At 38.2% G+C, this 16,063-nt stretch overlaps 1 protein-coding gene across 5 annotated transcripts in view; it reads right to left on the minus strand.

Moving 5' to 3' along the window:
- Positions 1–450: 450 nt before the first annotated feature.
- Positions 451–16,063, minus strand: part of LOC137841206 (transmembrane protein 132B-like) — a 272,117-nt gene continuing 256,504 nt past the window's right edge. For 3 of the 5 annotated variants that reach the window (XM_068653886.1, XM_068653888.1, XM_068653889.1), the window contains 3 exons: positions 8,942–9,215; positions 7,452–7,643; positions 451–6,167 (listed from right to left, as the gene is read on the minus strand). In XM_068653886.1, the coding sequence (XP_068509987.1) occupies positions 5,016–6,167; positions 7,452–7,643; positions 8,942–9,215 (1,618 nt within the window). In that variant the 3' untranslated portion in view covers positions 451–5,015. The remainder of the gene's footprint in view (positions 6,168–7,451; positions 7,644–8,941; positions 9,216–16,063) is intronic. The other 2 variants (XR_011088487.1, XM_068653887.1) reach the window with 2 other exon arrangements.

A 16,063-nucleotide genomic window follows, 5' to 3' on the forward strand; every position in this document is an offset into this window, starting at 1 on the left:
GCTGGAAAAGCATCACTTACTGCAGAAAGAGAAGGCTGGACCACTGTTTGCTGGGAAGGCAGGGTGGCACCCTTGGACTCTAATCTGCTAATTTGTGGTGTTTTGAGCAAGGAGACACCTAAGCAGTCCGTACACTGATGATTCAGCACAGTGCAATTTACTGTTCATGCTCCAGGCCACATCACCCACAACCCAACCAGCAGATTAGCACGACCAGTATGATTTAAATGGTTTAGAGTCAGTTTTAAAAATCACATCAACAGAATGTTTATTTGTCTAGCAGATTATGTGTCTTTTTCACAGTCTTTCAGTTGCTTCTTTTTTGATGAGTGAAGTCTTTATTTCAGGCATCTGCCTATAGAAAATCAGTGTGCTTTTTTTTTTAAGGGCACATTTAAAGATGAAAAATGAGGTTTGAATAATAGCATACAAATTACACAGATATAAAAGTTCTCTTTCATTGTCTTAACTTACAGTTTATTTTGTACAGAATTCATTATGTTATACATCTAAGACTTATACTGTATAAATATCTTGGGTGTGGTGTATATACATATTCAGTGTTATAGATTCAGCAATTAATGTATGCATTTAACAATACACTATAGTGTATTTCAATGTAGTGCACATGATTTATATTTCAGAAAAGAGCATATCCTCTATGAAAAATTTATATTTCATTCATAGGGTACTCTACCTTGAAATATAGTTGTTTTCCATTATATCATGGACTGTTTGTTGTGTATTGTATGGCTGTAAGATTTTCTTATACATTCCCCAATCTGAATTAAGAAACAGCAGCTCAAAACATTAATCTATGTGGTTGTACATCAAGAAGAGAGCAGGGCACTGGATTCCTAAATTCTTACCTAAATGAGAAAGAATGCACAGACAAACCACATGGAGCTAGGCTGTGTCATGTCCAAATGAAGTAAAATGGTCTGAACAGATGATAACTGCTAGTTCTTGCTTCTGTATTCTGTGTGTGCCAGCTCTTCAGCTGGCATCAGTCGCTCAGCTCTGACTTACAAAAGCTGAGGGTCCAGCATCATCTTTGTTTTTATAGTTCACAAACTCCTCATATTTCATTGATCCACGCCTTGCTTTCAGTATTTTTCCTGGCTATTTCCTTATATGTGTATTGATACTACATAACTGCATGTTATCTTTCCTAGATAGCAGGCGAAGAAACTCACCTACAGTGCCTTTTCTGTACATGCCATAAATAAGATGCTTTGTTTATTCAGCATCAAATTACAGGTGTTGCCTCCCTGGGCACCTACTGAAGCATAATTCTAATTAATCTGTCAGTATAGCTTCTGTTTTTTTGTTGACAATTCTAGTTGCTTGCAAACATACATATTGTGCCTGTTAATCACTTGGCTTCCTTTGCTCAGTAGTTTCAAAACTAGAGATACTTTTATCAATGTACAAATGCTGTTCATTTCTTAGAAAAGCAAAATATTATATATTCCATGAATAAAAAGCTTTCTTTTCAAGAAAAAAAGGGGGGGGGGGAGGGGAAGGGGCTGATTCACTGAAAAAAAATTTGCATCTGAAAATTGTTTCATTTCTGGTTTGAATTATTTTTAATTTAATTTACATTCAAAGTAAGTTGTTTTGAAACTAAAAAATTGACAAAAACAACTGTACGTTAACTCAGAACTATATTTTGCATCTATTATGTTCACCTGAATTATTTTCTTTCTGATTTTGTGAGAAGTAGCATAAACTCTTAGAGGAGCATAAATCCAGAACAATTCCACTTATTTTAATGGCGTTGTCCCCATGCTACTGAGACTAGAATTCTCTATTCCCATTTCTGTTCTTTGTTGTATGTATTGCTGTTTCTCATTTAAGAAGTTTCATATAAAAACAGGTGATGTAAAAAAAAAAAAAAAAAAAAGGAAAAAGAAGGAAAAAGAAAAAAGAAAATAGAAAAAAGAAAAGTTATATGACTGCAGTTTTATAAATTCTTTTTCACCATTGCCAAATGTGGAGAGGGGGGTCATTTTTGTGGTGGGCTGCATCCAATTCCTCTCTTTAACTGAACACCAGTAGTGGCTATCACATTTCTAATCAGCTGTATCTATAATTTAACTTTGGGATTGATAACGTGTGTAATGCCTGTGAGTGTGAAAGTCCTGACTGTACATAAGCCAGCCACTGTATGTTCAGCCACTGAGCCACTTAACCAGAGAACTTCAAGACCATGCTGACAGATGCTTACCTAGACCTTTACCATCTGGTGGTAAATAGAACAGAGCTTGTTTACACTTTTGTTTCTACTCCAAAGTGTATTTTATTTATTCTCTCAGTTCAAACACCAGAATGGAAGCATTTCCTCCCCAACACTTAAGAGTTCTGGATCCCTGTATCTGTCTTCTGTAGCAACATCTGAAATGTTTGCAAGCCATGTGGTAAATGATAAAAAAGCCTCAGGTCTCCTTTAATGGCTTCTAGCCATGTCCACATTGCATGTAGGACGGTCCCTTGCCACGCATTAGCATGCAGAGTGAGGGTACAACCACTCACAGGTGCTATGGACAACCAGGGACCAGGCCCCAGATACAAGCTCAAGGAGATGGCAGTGTGACAGTAGCAAAGCACGCTAACTCAGTGATACATCTACTCTGGAGCTATGGCCCTTGAAGAGCCACTTCCTGACCAGGCCAGTAAAGCCTGTAAAAGTCTATTGTTACCTAGTGTTACCTAGTAATGATCAGAACAGCAGAGGAGCACAACTCTAAGTCGCTTCATTCTGTGTGGCAGACTGACTGGGGGTGGAGTTCAGCACCTGCTGGTGTAGTTAGCAGAACTGGGGCCACAGTGAAGAGGTGGGTTACAGAGCCCAGCACACTGCTGTGAGGTTGTAGTGGCACTGGTAAGCTGGTGGGAGTGCGTTCATGAGAACAGCAATCCTGCTCACCCTCTGCAGCTACTGTCACCGAGTTGTTGTGTCTGATTCCTAGATGAGGTTTTCCTGTGATTGCTTTATACTCATTTACATTTGTGCAAATGATACTCTTGGTTTATGGCTAGGTCTAATACAAAATAACATTTTGAGAAGAGATACTAAATTTAAACAGGGACTTCTTTTTTTGTCTGATGTTAATCATGAGGATCATAGTAAGAATAGTTCCTTATTAGATCTGGATCATTAAAAGAGGAAAGAACATTTGTTGAAGATCCAAAGATTTTAACTGATGCACAAGTACCACATCCCTTATCAAATTGAAACATTTCTGTGGTCTGTTATTTTATCTGCTTAAAATTGGATTATAACAGATGCCATCACCTCACTATGCAGTTCAATGCCAGCAAGTCTTTAATATCTTATATAAACCTGGTGTCCTCATTCTCCTTTGTAGTCTCACTATCAGAATTCTAGTATTTTATAGTAGTTACACTAAACATGTTCTGAGCTATGGCTTAGGAACCAAACACAGAATTTCCTTGAATGAAAGTTGTCTGCTCTGTTCCAATATCAGAGCTGAATTAGAAAATTCAAATCCAATCTCAGTCTACCGGAAAGATGGGAATTATGACACATAAGGCAATTGTAGTTTGGATCTTGTGTATATTGCACAAGATCCATCATAAGAACATGTGCTTTACTCTTGTGGGTTTTTTAATCATTATGTAGTTTCATTTTTTTCCTATTGTTTTCAGCATATTTCAGTTATTCTTCAATATAAAAATACACGTAATGCATGTGCGAGAGCAACTTTGAATCTGCAACATGTATTCCTTGATAAAACTGCAAATAGCCACTTTATAATGTGCCCAGTATGCCTTTTCTTTCCTGCTCCCTTTTTAAATGAAACACAGTATAAATGTTTTCTCTTTAGCAGCCATAAGATCAGTGATGTTTTAGACAAGGTCTGGGGCATTATTTGTTGTACATGGACTTCTATGTCCTGCTAAATCATCAATGTATTAATGTATTAGTAAAGAGTAAACTGACTCCAAGCCTTTCTTTATTTGCTAGGAAATTTCCTTCATATTCTATGCATCTCAATACCATATGTGGCTTTCTCATTCTGATAATGTGTTTTGTCAACCAAGCTGCTGTTTCAGAAAAGTGTTTTCCATTGGATTGTGTGTTGTTTGGTTGGAGGTTACCTTTTCATGTTAGCAATAACAAAAGTAAACCCAGGGCTACTCCTTGATTTTTATATTCCAGGGTTTATTATTGTATTTACAGTTCCCTGTAAGAAGATACAACCCTTTCCCGGTAAGAGTTCTAATACCTTTCTATGTTTCAAATACTAACGACCCATATACCCATATGGAAAGGAGAAAGATAATCAGTGTTGAAGGAGTTATCTCTAGGGGCTGATGCAGATGAATAGAAAACTTAAATCATTATAAATATTACTGTACTACACTTTGGTACAACCAAACAAAAAAATCCTCCCAAGAAAATAATGTTCCCTAAGTCAAATAAAATTCATAAACAATAAGAAAACAAATTAACCACGTTTGTTTGTTTTTTTTATATGTGTAAAAAATAGTAAGACTACTTGGCTGCATTGCACATAGGCAATAAAATTAGGTTCATTCAAATCCCTTTTAATGTACGCCTTGTTTCAGGTTGTAAGCAAGATATGTCCACTGTGCTTTACAAAGGACGACGATTAGAAAAATCAATGCAAACAAAGATCCCTTTCTTTTCTGATTAACCATTTATCATGAGAGATGACAAACAAATGAAGTCTCCTCTGAGTCTGAGCGTAGTTGTATTAGCATTTTGCTAGTACCAGGCAGTATTCAAAAACAGCCATCATGTGTGACACCTCCAACACCTACAGGTAGCTGTTTTAGGGGCACATCCTGGTTTGTGGTGAAACAGCTTTAACTCAGCCAGCCTCTTGCACCTGCTCAGTGATATCAGCTTATCATCTCAGTAACTCCAAGGTTGGGCTGTCTTGCTCCTATTGCTGACTGGACTGACTGCTCCACCATCCATAAACAGAAGGCATAAAGGTGATTACAAACATAAGAAAGTAGTTTTACATATTGTCTTGCAGTCTTTCCATATAGTCCCTAAGTTCCTTGGAATCACCAAGGTTCATATCTTGGCATACCCATTTAATGTTATCATCACTGTCAAATAGAATTGAATTGGTGTAGGGGCCTCCATCCTCTGGCAGTATTGTTGTATAGGAAGTGAACTTCACTCGCTTCTGCTTTGGCCCAGAAGGGTTTATAGGTTCACTTTTAACTTCTTTTTCACAAATGTACTCAGAAGATCTGAGAATATGATTATGAAGAGTCTTCTGAGAACTCCCATTAAGGAGAAAGTTGCTTTCTTCAAACTGCATTCCTCTATCAATCATGGTAGTGCACTCCTCCGATGGGAGTGAAATGTCAACTGGGTTCTCCAGGAGTTCAACCTCATTTCCAAGCCAGACCCAATCATGGGAATGGGGGATGTTGCCTTGCTCACTCACAGCAAACCTTTTATGCCTGTATTTCCAAGCAAATGCCACACAGTTAATCAAAAAGACCAAGATAGCTAAGCAGAAAACACACAGCAGGGCGTACATGCCAATTTCCAAATCTGTTAATCCCCTTGAAGTCAATGTGAGATCACTGGGATTGTTTTCTCCTGGTATTTCTACTTGTGCAGGGAAACCTGTAAAGGCAGTTGGGTTATTTTGGAGCTGGTCATCATCAAGGGACTCCTGATCAATGGGAGATATGAAAGTTGTGCTTTTGTTTGCATTGTCCTCGTGATTACCAAGGGCTCCATTTTTGGACCATTCCTGTGCTATCCTATCTTCTTCTGCAGGTTTTTCTATAGAATTGCTTGCATGGCTTTTAAAATCTCTATCTGTCTCATCAATGTCATTACTGCTTCCTTTTTGGTCAGCATCTTTTTGACCAAACTTCACTTTGATGCTACCTTTCCCAACAGCCAGAATGCTCTTTCGCTTAGTCTTCTGACATGGTTCACTGATGACCATTTCAATTTTAATCAGAGGTCCTTGCCCATCCCCTTCTGCCACTACCCCAGGCCATTTTGACTGAAGGTTCTGGTGCGTAGACACTACCATCTCATCCAGTGAAGTGATGGTGATCGAGAAATCCTTGGAGTCATAAATATCTAATGGTGTCACTGACCCATCACTGAACAAAATCCAAGCACTGACTATGGCTTCCTGTAAGGGAAAGAGAATAAAAAAAAAAAAAAAAAAAAGTGTGAAACAAGCACATAGGCGATACTCTGTTGTTTGTTTGACATCAGCAAAATAAACACACAGTTTAGCTTTGGTGTATTTTCTTTTCCAAAGAAAAAATGAAAATGTCTACTCTGCTTCTCATTTTCTTTTTGCAATTTTGTGTTCTCTAGACCATTAGGCATTTATCTCATCTTCAGTAACTGTCAAAGATACAGTCATCTAAATTTAATAAAAATTGCTGACAAACATTTTTTTTCCAATTCTTTTTTTAAGTCTTAAATGAGACTCCTTTTTTGAATGTCAGGGCCCTGTGATGAAAATAATTGTATTTTTAAAGGCCTGGTTAATTAATTTTATAAAGGTCCTATAACGAGGAATCTCTGTAATGCTGCAGTTTCAATGATTTACTTAATACCATGTGCAGAGCTGTTACAGGTTGATCCCATGATGATCCCATTCAGCCCATTGAAACAAACTGGGTTAAGGAAAACACCTCAATGCATTATTTTAAATTTTCTGTTATGCTTTCAAATATACAAGATTTTGTGAAATGTACAAAAGTGATTGTAAAATCACTTTTTGATTGAAAAAGGTCTTTGTGGAAACTACAGAAGCACTCAAAACTCCACCATTTTTAAGAAGGTTTTGACCAAAAAAATTTGTCCTCTTACTACAAATTACTACCACTAAAAAGATAGTTGCCCTTTCTCTACTGATATAGAGTATCAATTCTATGATAAATATAATGAAAAAGATATATGTACTTTATTCTGTAGTCTTACTCAGATTATACCATTCAAATGAGCCCAAATCCATAAAATTTCAGCAAGGGACACCATGAAAACTTCTGTACATAGAGCCAGAAGGTTGTTTTGGCTGAACTGACTTAGAGACCTTTCAGGCATGGGATTTCTACCTCTGCATACGGAGCTAACCCATAGTTAGCTATAGAAAAAGATGTGTCTCAAGTGCACCTAAATGCCTCCTACATCATTATGCGTGCACAAATATGGCCATCACTTTCCCAGTGCTATGCAGGTCTGAATTAGTTCTGGAGAGTTTAATGTTCATCCTGTGTGGGTGTTTGTACTTGTAGGAGTTGATTACTAAGATGAAGAGCGTTTACGATGTGAAGTTACTGCCTTTCACAAAGTCATACAATTGTATGTGCAGTCTAAATTTAAAGCAAGTAGCTTTTCCCTAGCTTCTGACAAAAATGAAGTAAACAAAACAATTATTTTTGTACCCTATTCTGGATCATACCTGTTTTGGAGTATGAAGAATATCATACGCAGAAGTGGTAGAAACAATAGCTCTCTTATTTCCTTTGCTGATTTGTAAGGAAAGAGACAAGCCTGAAACTAGTTGTACTCCTAGATCTGTAATAGTTACACGGTCATCTAGAACTACCACTGTCTTCTCCGCCAAGATGGAATCAGAAAGAGGTGACAGAACCTTGAAAGAGAAAAGAAATGCCATGCATGAAACAGGAACTAACTGTGTTAGAAAGCAAGATTAGATTCTAATTGGCATAACACTTTGGTTAATCTCAAATTTGTCACATTTTATGTATATAGTTCATGTTTCCCCCAAGAGATTAGACTTGTTTGCTGCTAAATTACTGCATTTCCAAAATAATTTATTGAAGCATTTTATCATTTCAATATGGAAGCCTCATTTCAACTATGAAGTATAGTTTAAATTAAAGGGATTATTTTTTAAAGTTATTTTTGTATGGTCTGTAACATTTCTAGTGAATGCTGTATAGTACAAGACATTGTGTAAGACACTGATTAATGCTGAAACTCAGTAAGTGTGACTACACAGAGACTGGGTTATAGGAACTTGGCCTGATGCCTTTATGAGAACAGAGGTCCTGAAGGAAATGAAAGTAAGATTTACAAAAGGATTTTGAGAAATCCCACTGGGTTCCTGTCTTCATCTTTCCATGCCAAATAGTCCTGTCAGTTTGCTTTAAGACTTTGTTTCTAACATGCTCAGGAGATAAATCATCTTTCAACTGATTCCAGAGACAGATGGATCAAGCCCCAAATACTTGATGTGCAAATCATCTAACCTAACATCAGGCACCTACATTGCAGCTATGTGCATCCGTGCTAGCTGCCTTCTGGTCATTTGTAGTCACTGAAGAGAAAGATTATCTAAAGGGCAGAAATCCCTTGACCTCTCTGTGATGTTTGTTTTAGGCTGATAGGAACTGAGCCCTAAACGTACCTCTTTCTTTGTGTTGACTGCATAGGAAACTTGGTGTGACTGGAATGTTATGGATGCTTACAGTTTATCTCTAATGCTCATAATTCCTTTATTTTGATTTACAAATATGAATAAAGTTAGATAGATAAGTGAACATGAACACTCTGAAAGATTTCTACAGAGTGTTTTTATGTTCCATTTTTTGTGTTTCATTTTGTGAACATAAAGGGACTAATTTAGGCATGTGAAGATGCATATAGATCTTGGGTAAAATTTTCTGTTGGGTTCATAAGATGCCACTGAAATTAAAAAAAGCTAGTTGTGGGGATCGTGTAACTTGCTTCACTGTTCATGAAATCCCACTGTGTTCCTAAGTCACATTAACATGGATAAATCCCTTCAGAAGTTTCACCTGAAGTATACAGTATTTCACATAAAGTTTCACCTATTGTACAGAAGCAACAAACAGCAAAAATTAAAACCTGTTCAGACTTGCTTTTATGCTTCTACTGAAGCTGCAGTGACATCTTAGGCTGTACCTGAACTGTGGTGATGCCATGCTCCCGACCAACCAGCACTCGGCCATCCTGAAGCTTAGCAATCTTGGGTTCTTCTACCTTCATGAAATCAGTCACAAGGTCAGTGATGTCAAACTGCCACTCAGAGCCTAGCATGTAGGTCAAGTGGCCTCCAAGCTCAGAAGATTCAGCTACAAACTGGGTGAGGACTCGCACCATGGCATGCTGATACTGAAGGGTGCAACCTCTTCCTTTTTTCTCATCATCCTCTTCGTCCTCACTGTCACGAGTAGGCCTGTAAACAGATCCATGTTTACTGAATTGCCATGATCTCTGTACAACATTGCAGAGCTCCATTTGCTCATTATTTTCAATTAGATTAACATTAGCATCATCTGTTACTGCATGAGAAGCAGGGAAACAGATTTTGGAAGAGTGATTACTAAATCTGAGTGATAAGCTTGTACAGATTTTGCACTGTACCATCGAAAAGCTGCTGTCACATCAATTAGTCAATTCTTTGTTTGAGTGGCACTGCCCAGCAACTTGCAGATATAGTTGTCATGGCTGAGATGTCAGTGGATCCACTGCCTGTTCACCTTGTCTTCACTTGGCAGTCAAAGCCTGCAGAGGGCTAAGGAAAGCAGCCTGAAAGTTTTATGACAGGGCAGTTCTGGAACAAACCCCTGTAGCAGCTCTGTAGGGGGCCTTGACCATAATATTTGTATCACTTTGTTTTCCTCCTCAAAACTATTTTAACACAATCAGGAATCCCTGCTTATGTAATGCTTCTCCACCTTATCACATATCACTCATTAAGCCCTCTACATTTGAGGCATATACCATGATTTAGCCTTAAATCTCTTATAGTTCATCCAAGTGTCTGCTATATTTAATCATGTAACAGCCACATGGAGCTTCCAAAAAAAAACAAAAAAAATCAAGCTATGCACTTAAATTACTACTCAGGACATCCCTTTTGCTGATGTACACTGTCCCAGACTGGTGGGACTCACTCTTAGGAATAGGTGCAGCATTAGGTACACTTCCATTAATGTTTTCTCTTTCCCTCTTGAAAAACATAACCCATGACAATATAACAGTTTTTCTTAAGCCTTTTATAAGGCATCACAATGATTTGTACATGATATCAGGGCTGGTCACATCTCACAGAATTTTCCCTGGTTTAATACTCACTCTCCCATCAATTCTTTTTTATTGTTATTGTTTATTCCTTGGGGCAAACACATGGATTTTTCTTATCACTTGCAAGTTAGGTATTAAGCTCTAGGTGGTTGCATTTTTCCTCATTATACCCTCATGCTGTGGAATTCATTGTTCAGAAATATTTTGCCTTCCTTCTTTGCTCATTTACTGAGCCTGAGGCAACTTTATAGCAAGGGTGCAAAATAAAAGGGTAAGCCTCTTATTTTTCACAGTATTTTGGGAAGTAGTTTTGTGTTTACTGTGTTCCTTTATCATCCCTTTTGAAATACCAGCTATGAGAAACTATTATGAAACAGAATCGCTTTTGTTATAAATTGTTTTATGACAAAGTTGGCAAACCGTAATACTGAAAATGTATCTTAGAAAAGCCCTTGTGCTCGTCAAAATGCTAGAAAGTCCTGGTGTTACAGAATCTAATTCACTGGAAATATATTCTCAATGCATCATTTGTTAGCTGGATATATATATATTCAGAGTCAAGTTAGTGGTATTTGGTACAGCCTTCTGGTGTTGTGTGTGTGAAACAAGTGTCCATCATTAGTCAATGAAGCATCACTGAATAACCACTGAATTAAGACAAAACAGTGTCCTAAAATAGGATTTACAATACACCAAGAAGTTAGACCAGCTGAGTAGTTGAGGCAAATTTTCAATTGTTCTCTCTGTCCCAACCTGAGCTGCAGCCTAGACTAGAAGCTGAAGCAAACCAGTCAGCAAAACAGCCACAGGGACAGCACTAGAAGGGATATTCATAGAGCTTACCTGACCCACACCTATTTATATGTCGTTTGGCTTTATAATGCTGTACAAGAGTTCATGAACTCTATAAGGTTCTAACTGCCAATTTATTCCTGTATTATGGCCCCATTCAGCTTATCTAAACCATAACCCAGCTCTGAATAATCTCAAGCTTTGGAAAAAACAAGTTTAGTCCTGAGACGTGGGCTTTGTCTCAGTTTTATTACCACAGTCAGTACTATTAGTATCTGTGTAGAGTTGGAGAAGAATGCTCAGGAAATATTCATGTGAGAAGTACTTACCAGATTTTGGGGAAAATCCCCCAGGCCACAGAATTAGTGGGAACCAATTTTCTTATGGAAAAAGAGACACAGAACTGGTGTTCTGTGATGTGAAGAAAAATGTTCATATTCAACATTACAATGACTTAATTGTTTTTACACTACTCTGTTTTCTTCTTTATCTTTGCACTACCAGATATTTAACTCAGATCCAACATGTTACTCCTATTCATATTTGTTGTACTTAATTATTTTTACTTTCACTGTCTAAAACTTTAGTCTGTTTATGAGGAAATAGAGACTAGACAAGTTCAAGAGAGAGAATTGCTTCAGTCCCAGGCCCGTACAGCTCAGAAATGTGAGCAGTGGGCAGCATGACCAAAAGGTGTGAGGAAAGCTACATAAGGGCAGAGAGGAAGCACTACTACCTGTATTATGAGGCTTTGGACTATGTGGGCAGCCAGTGCTAAAAGATGATTCAACCCCAAGTATTTTCTTGTGGTATCTCAAACAGACAAAGGGTTCCATTTCCTTTACAAAAATATTTACAGCTGTTGGTATCTGTCTATTTCTTCTTATAAGTACATGGTTTCTATTGCATGCAAACGTGGAACACCAGAAAAGCATTCTTAAGCTATGGACTGGGCAAGACACTTTCTTATGTCAATGCGAAGAAAAAATAGAGGTGTTTGAATTATCAATATGAGCTTTGCAAGTCTGCTTTACTAGGTACCAACTCAAGGGTTTTTTTGTTTTTTTAACTAAATTATGTCCATTTCCACTTCAAAAGCCACAAATCCCTGATTCAGTTAATAAGAGCATTTGAGTGTTCTGTCTCCATGGACCCAACAAAATATTTGAAATCCATTGAATTACATAGTTCCCTTTAGAATCCTAAATTTCTTGTTACAGTATTTTCAGTAGGCTTAAAATCCTTCCTTAAGCAGTGAACTCATTTTATCTTTAAGACATGTCCTCATGAATATAAGCTATTGCTGCATATTTTGCTTCTTCCCCCTTGATCATCTCTGAGGTTAGCTCTGGATCACTCTCAGAAACCTTCTTATGCTATTTCTTGTTGCTTTGCAAACTTCTTTGGAAGATTTTTTTTCCTGCTTTTCTGGAGTGAACCAAGGTTGCCAAAATTACATTTAATTTACATTTCACGCTGAAAGCCTTTGCCAGTGAGCTGAGTCAAAACAGCGAGGGTGCCTGCTAGCACTGATCTAATCAGTGATCTGTCAAATTTATATTACAGACTCTGTCTGTAAGCAGTTTAAGTACGTCTCTTTTAATTTGCCCCACTCTCAAACCGGGCATCAAGTTCTTGGGCCAAATACTAATTTTCTATTTAAAAAACCCTGAAGAAATAAGTTTTGCTGGTTTTGAATTTGAAATACCCATTAAAAAGTCACAGATTTTAAAAACATATGAAACAACCCTAATTAAAAAATAAAAAATAAAAATTCAAGCCACTAGAAATTGATTTAGTGAAAGCTACAGAAGTTGCACATAGCTCTATTCACAGCTCAAGAAGAAAAGCTATTTGGTACCTCTGCAGATCCTGAAAATGCAATCTGCCTATTAACAAAAATCTCTGTGGCTTTATCTCCAGAGGACATTAAACTCAATTAACAAAGAGTGAATTTACAGCGTGTTCAAACTTTGTGTGGATGTTATTATTCACAAATGAAATGGTTTGAATCCAGTTTCACTTAATTCACTCTAAAAATGGCTTTATTTCCAAGTGACAGCACTCATGAAGAGGTTTAACTAAAGCATTTTTTTCCCCTTCATTTAACTCCACCTAACTTTCCTGTGTTTGGCTCTGGTACTAGATAAGACCAAAGCAGACCTACCACCAAATTAACCATTAGTTCAAAACACTGCCATCCACAAGCAATACCATGTCTGGCTTAACTCTGTTTAGTATGTTTTAAAGGTTTATGCTACTCAAAGGTTTTGGTCACTCTGACTTAGTAATGGCTTTATTAGCTTTTGTTCAGTAAGGCCGGATGCTGGTAAAAGTCCCCTTAACTACATGCTTGACACTGATGCATATGCTGGAGTCATAATGTACGATGTCTGTTTCCCTGGAAGCTCATGAAAACCTGTTATTCCAGTTGCAAATATTTACTGAAATTAAATTTCCAGCTTGTTCTGTGAAGCTTTAGCCATGCAATTCCTATTAATGCAAGTTGAAGCCATTCATCAGATGTACATGTAAACATATAGGCACAGAGCTAATGCAGGAGCTTCAGAAAGAGGATAATTATTTTGCAGATGCATGAGGAATCAAAGTAAATGTGCCTTGTTAGACTAGCAGAGGCTGCCTGGACCTCTTCTCCACTCCAATATTTGACTTTAATTTAAATATATACCTTCTGTTTGCTACAATTGTAAGCTTTTCTGCAGCCCATTCCAGGAGCAGAGGTTTCTGTTAGTCCATGCTAGTTCAAGGACCCTGTATCATGGCCTGATCCCATGAAGCTTATTTTCATCTGGAAAGGGAGGTTCTTCACATCTGCAGCAGCACACACCACAGATGATGTTCTCCTCTGGATAATGATAACAATAATCAGGTCTGCCATACATGCACAGATTGATCTGGTAAGTTCTGTAACTGCTCTTACATAGTGGTGTCTTTTTTTTTCTTCTTCCCAGTTTCTGGCATTAAAAGAGCCTCGTTATTGCTGTTGCTTGAGCATGTCCCTACTCCTACAGCAGTTCAGAGCAGGTAGAAACTGCCACTTAGCTCAAACTGGCCCAGGCATGCAACAGTTGTACAGTTTGTGTAAAGACCCTGTCTCTTGCATTGCTTAAAGGAAATTATTCAAGAAGTTAGATAAGCAAACATGCCTGTAATCAAATGTGTTTTACAATTACAAACATGTCAGAGTTTATAGGGAAAAGTAATACATTTTATTAGATCAACAAACATCAGCAAGAACAGATGTGGTTTGGGCATATTCAGGTCTGAAATAGAAGTAGCTATTCAGATGAAGAACAGCCATGCTGAGGCAGTAGCTTCACAAGTGTTTCTTTTGTTGACAGCACCAATAAAAACATTTAAAAGATCATTGTAAATCCAGTTATATTTTGCCATCTGGCTCAGCCCCTCAGACAACTGAACCAGCACAGCCACACTGAGCATATGAGAATGAGGCAGCAGGGAAACCAGAGCAGAACAAATACTCAGAAATTTCACCTTCTGTTGATTGACAAACAAGTCTATAGCAATATTTAGCTCTTGTGGAGAAGACAAGGCATAGGTGGGAAGATACCGACCCAAGCAGACAGGAGGAGAGTAGAAAAGCAATGCCTCATGTGAGGCTCAAGGCCAGGCTGGATGGGGCTGTGGGCAGCCTGGTCTGGTGTTAGGTATCCAGGGAGGGGGGAACAGACGAACTTTACGGCCCCTACTGACCAAAAACCATTCTGTTGTTCTGTGATTCTATGAAAACTGTCTTGTCTGTGGTGAGGTGAGATAAGCAAAAACGCATTACAGTCCTTCTATGAATAAAGCTGAAGACCGTGACATAGTTTCAGTTGACCTGTTGGCAATGTGCCACCTTGCGTACTGTGTGCAGTTTTGGGCACCACAGCACAAGAAAGACATAAAGCTGTTTTAGAGTGTCCAAAGGATGGCAACGAAGATAATAAAAGGTCTAGAGGGGAAGATGTAGCAGGAGAAGCTGAGGTCCCTTGGTTCGCTCAGCCTGGACGGGAGGCCTCATGGCGGCCTGCGGCTCCCTCATGAGGAGAGCAGAGGGGCAGGCACTGAGCTCTGCTCTCTAGGGACAGTGACAGGACCTGGGGGAACTGAGCTTGCTGGAGTTCAAGGAACATTTGGACAATGCTCTCAGACACGAGACACATGGTCTAATTTTTTGGATGGTCCTTTGGGGACTCGAGTTAGATTTGACAATCCTTGTGGGTCAAAAAAGAAAAAAAAGATTAAAGCGCTTTCTTTTTTTCAAACCTGTTCTGAGGTATCATACATTACATGATGGATGATCTTCTCCCTGTATAGCACTAACACCATATTATACATACCAGGAAGGCACTGTGAAAAAGTACAGGTGAACCATTGTTTGGGGTGAGTGAATGTTGCCTTCTGGTTATATCACTGAATGAGGATTCAGGAAACCAACCTTCAGCACCTGACTGTAGCCCAAATGGCTTGTGTGCTTCAGTTTGAAAACTTGTTAGAAGCACTCCCTTGTGTTTTAGGTTCTTGGAGAAAATGTAGTTATGAAGGAGACGGAGTTATAAGGCAAATTAAAAATCAGAGAAAAAATCAAGATAACAAATGGAAAATGCATTAAATCTCAGGTAAATTCGAGACAAATCTAAACATAAATGCAAAAACCATAGGTACAAAGTAAATATCAGAGTGAGCAAAACTAATGCTAGTCCTAGATTGCCCATTGATATAGAATACCCCTCCCCAAAGATTTAAAAGGAATTCAAATGAGCATTCCATAAAACAAAGGGAAAGTTGCTTGTAGTTGAAACCTTTCCAGTTCACATGTGCATGGAATACTGGCACACAATCTCATAAACTGCCAGCTGCAATTCTGGGGTATGATGCAGTGGTCATGGTTTCTCTTCAACCCTTCACAGGAAATGCTGGCTAAAGACATGCCAGCAGTTCAGCTACAATCTGAGCAGCAGCAAACTTGCACTGCTTTGCCAGATTGCGAACAGAGCAGACTCTCAGACCGTTATCTTTATTTCAGCCGGCCAAATAAATCACAACTTGACACCAGGGGGTAAATTTCCAGTGCTCCATATTTAAAGTCAAATGTCCATGACTGTTAACAACAGTTGACTGTCTCACCAAGCTTGCTGCAGAAAGTTTACTCCTATAATAAACATCAACAGCTTAATCCTG

This window comes from Anas acuta, chromosome 17 (genome assembly GCF_963932015.1).
Source record: "Anas acuta chromosome 17, bAnaAcu1.1, whole genome shotgun sequence".
Taxonomy (NCBI): domain Eukaryota; kingdom Metazoa; phylum Chordata; class Aves; order Anseriformes; family Anatidae; genus Anas; species Anas acuta.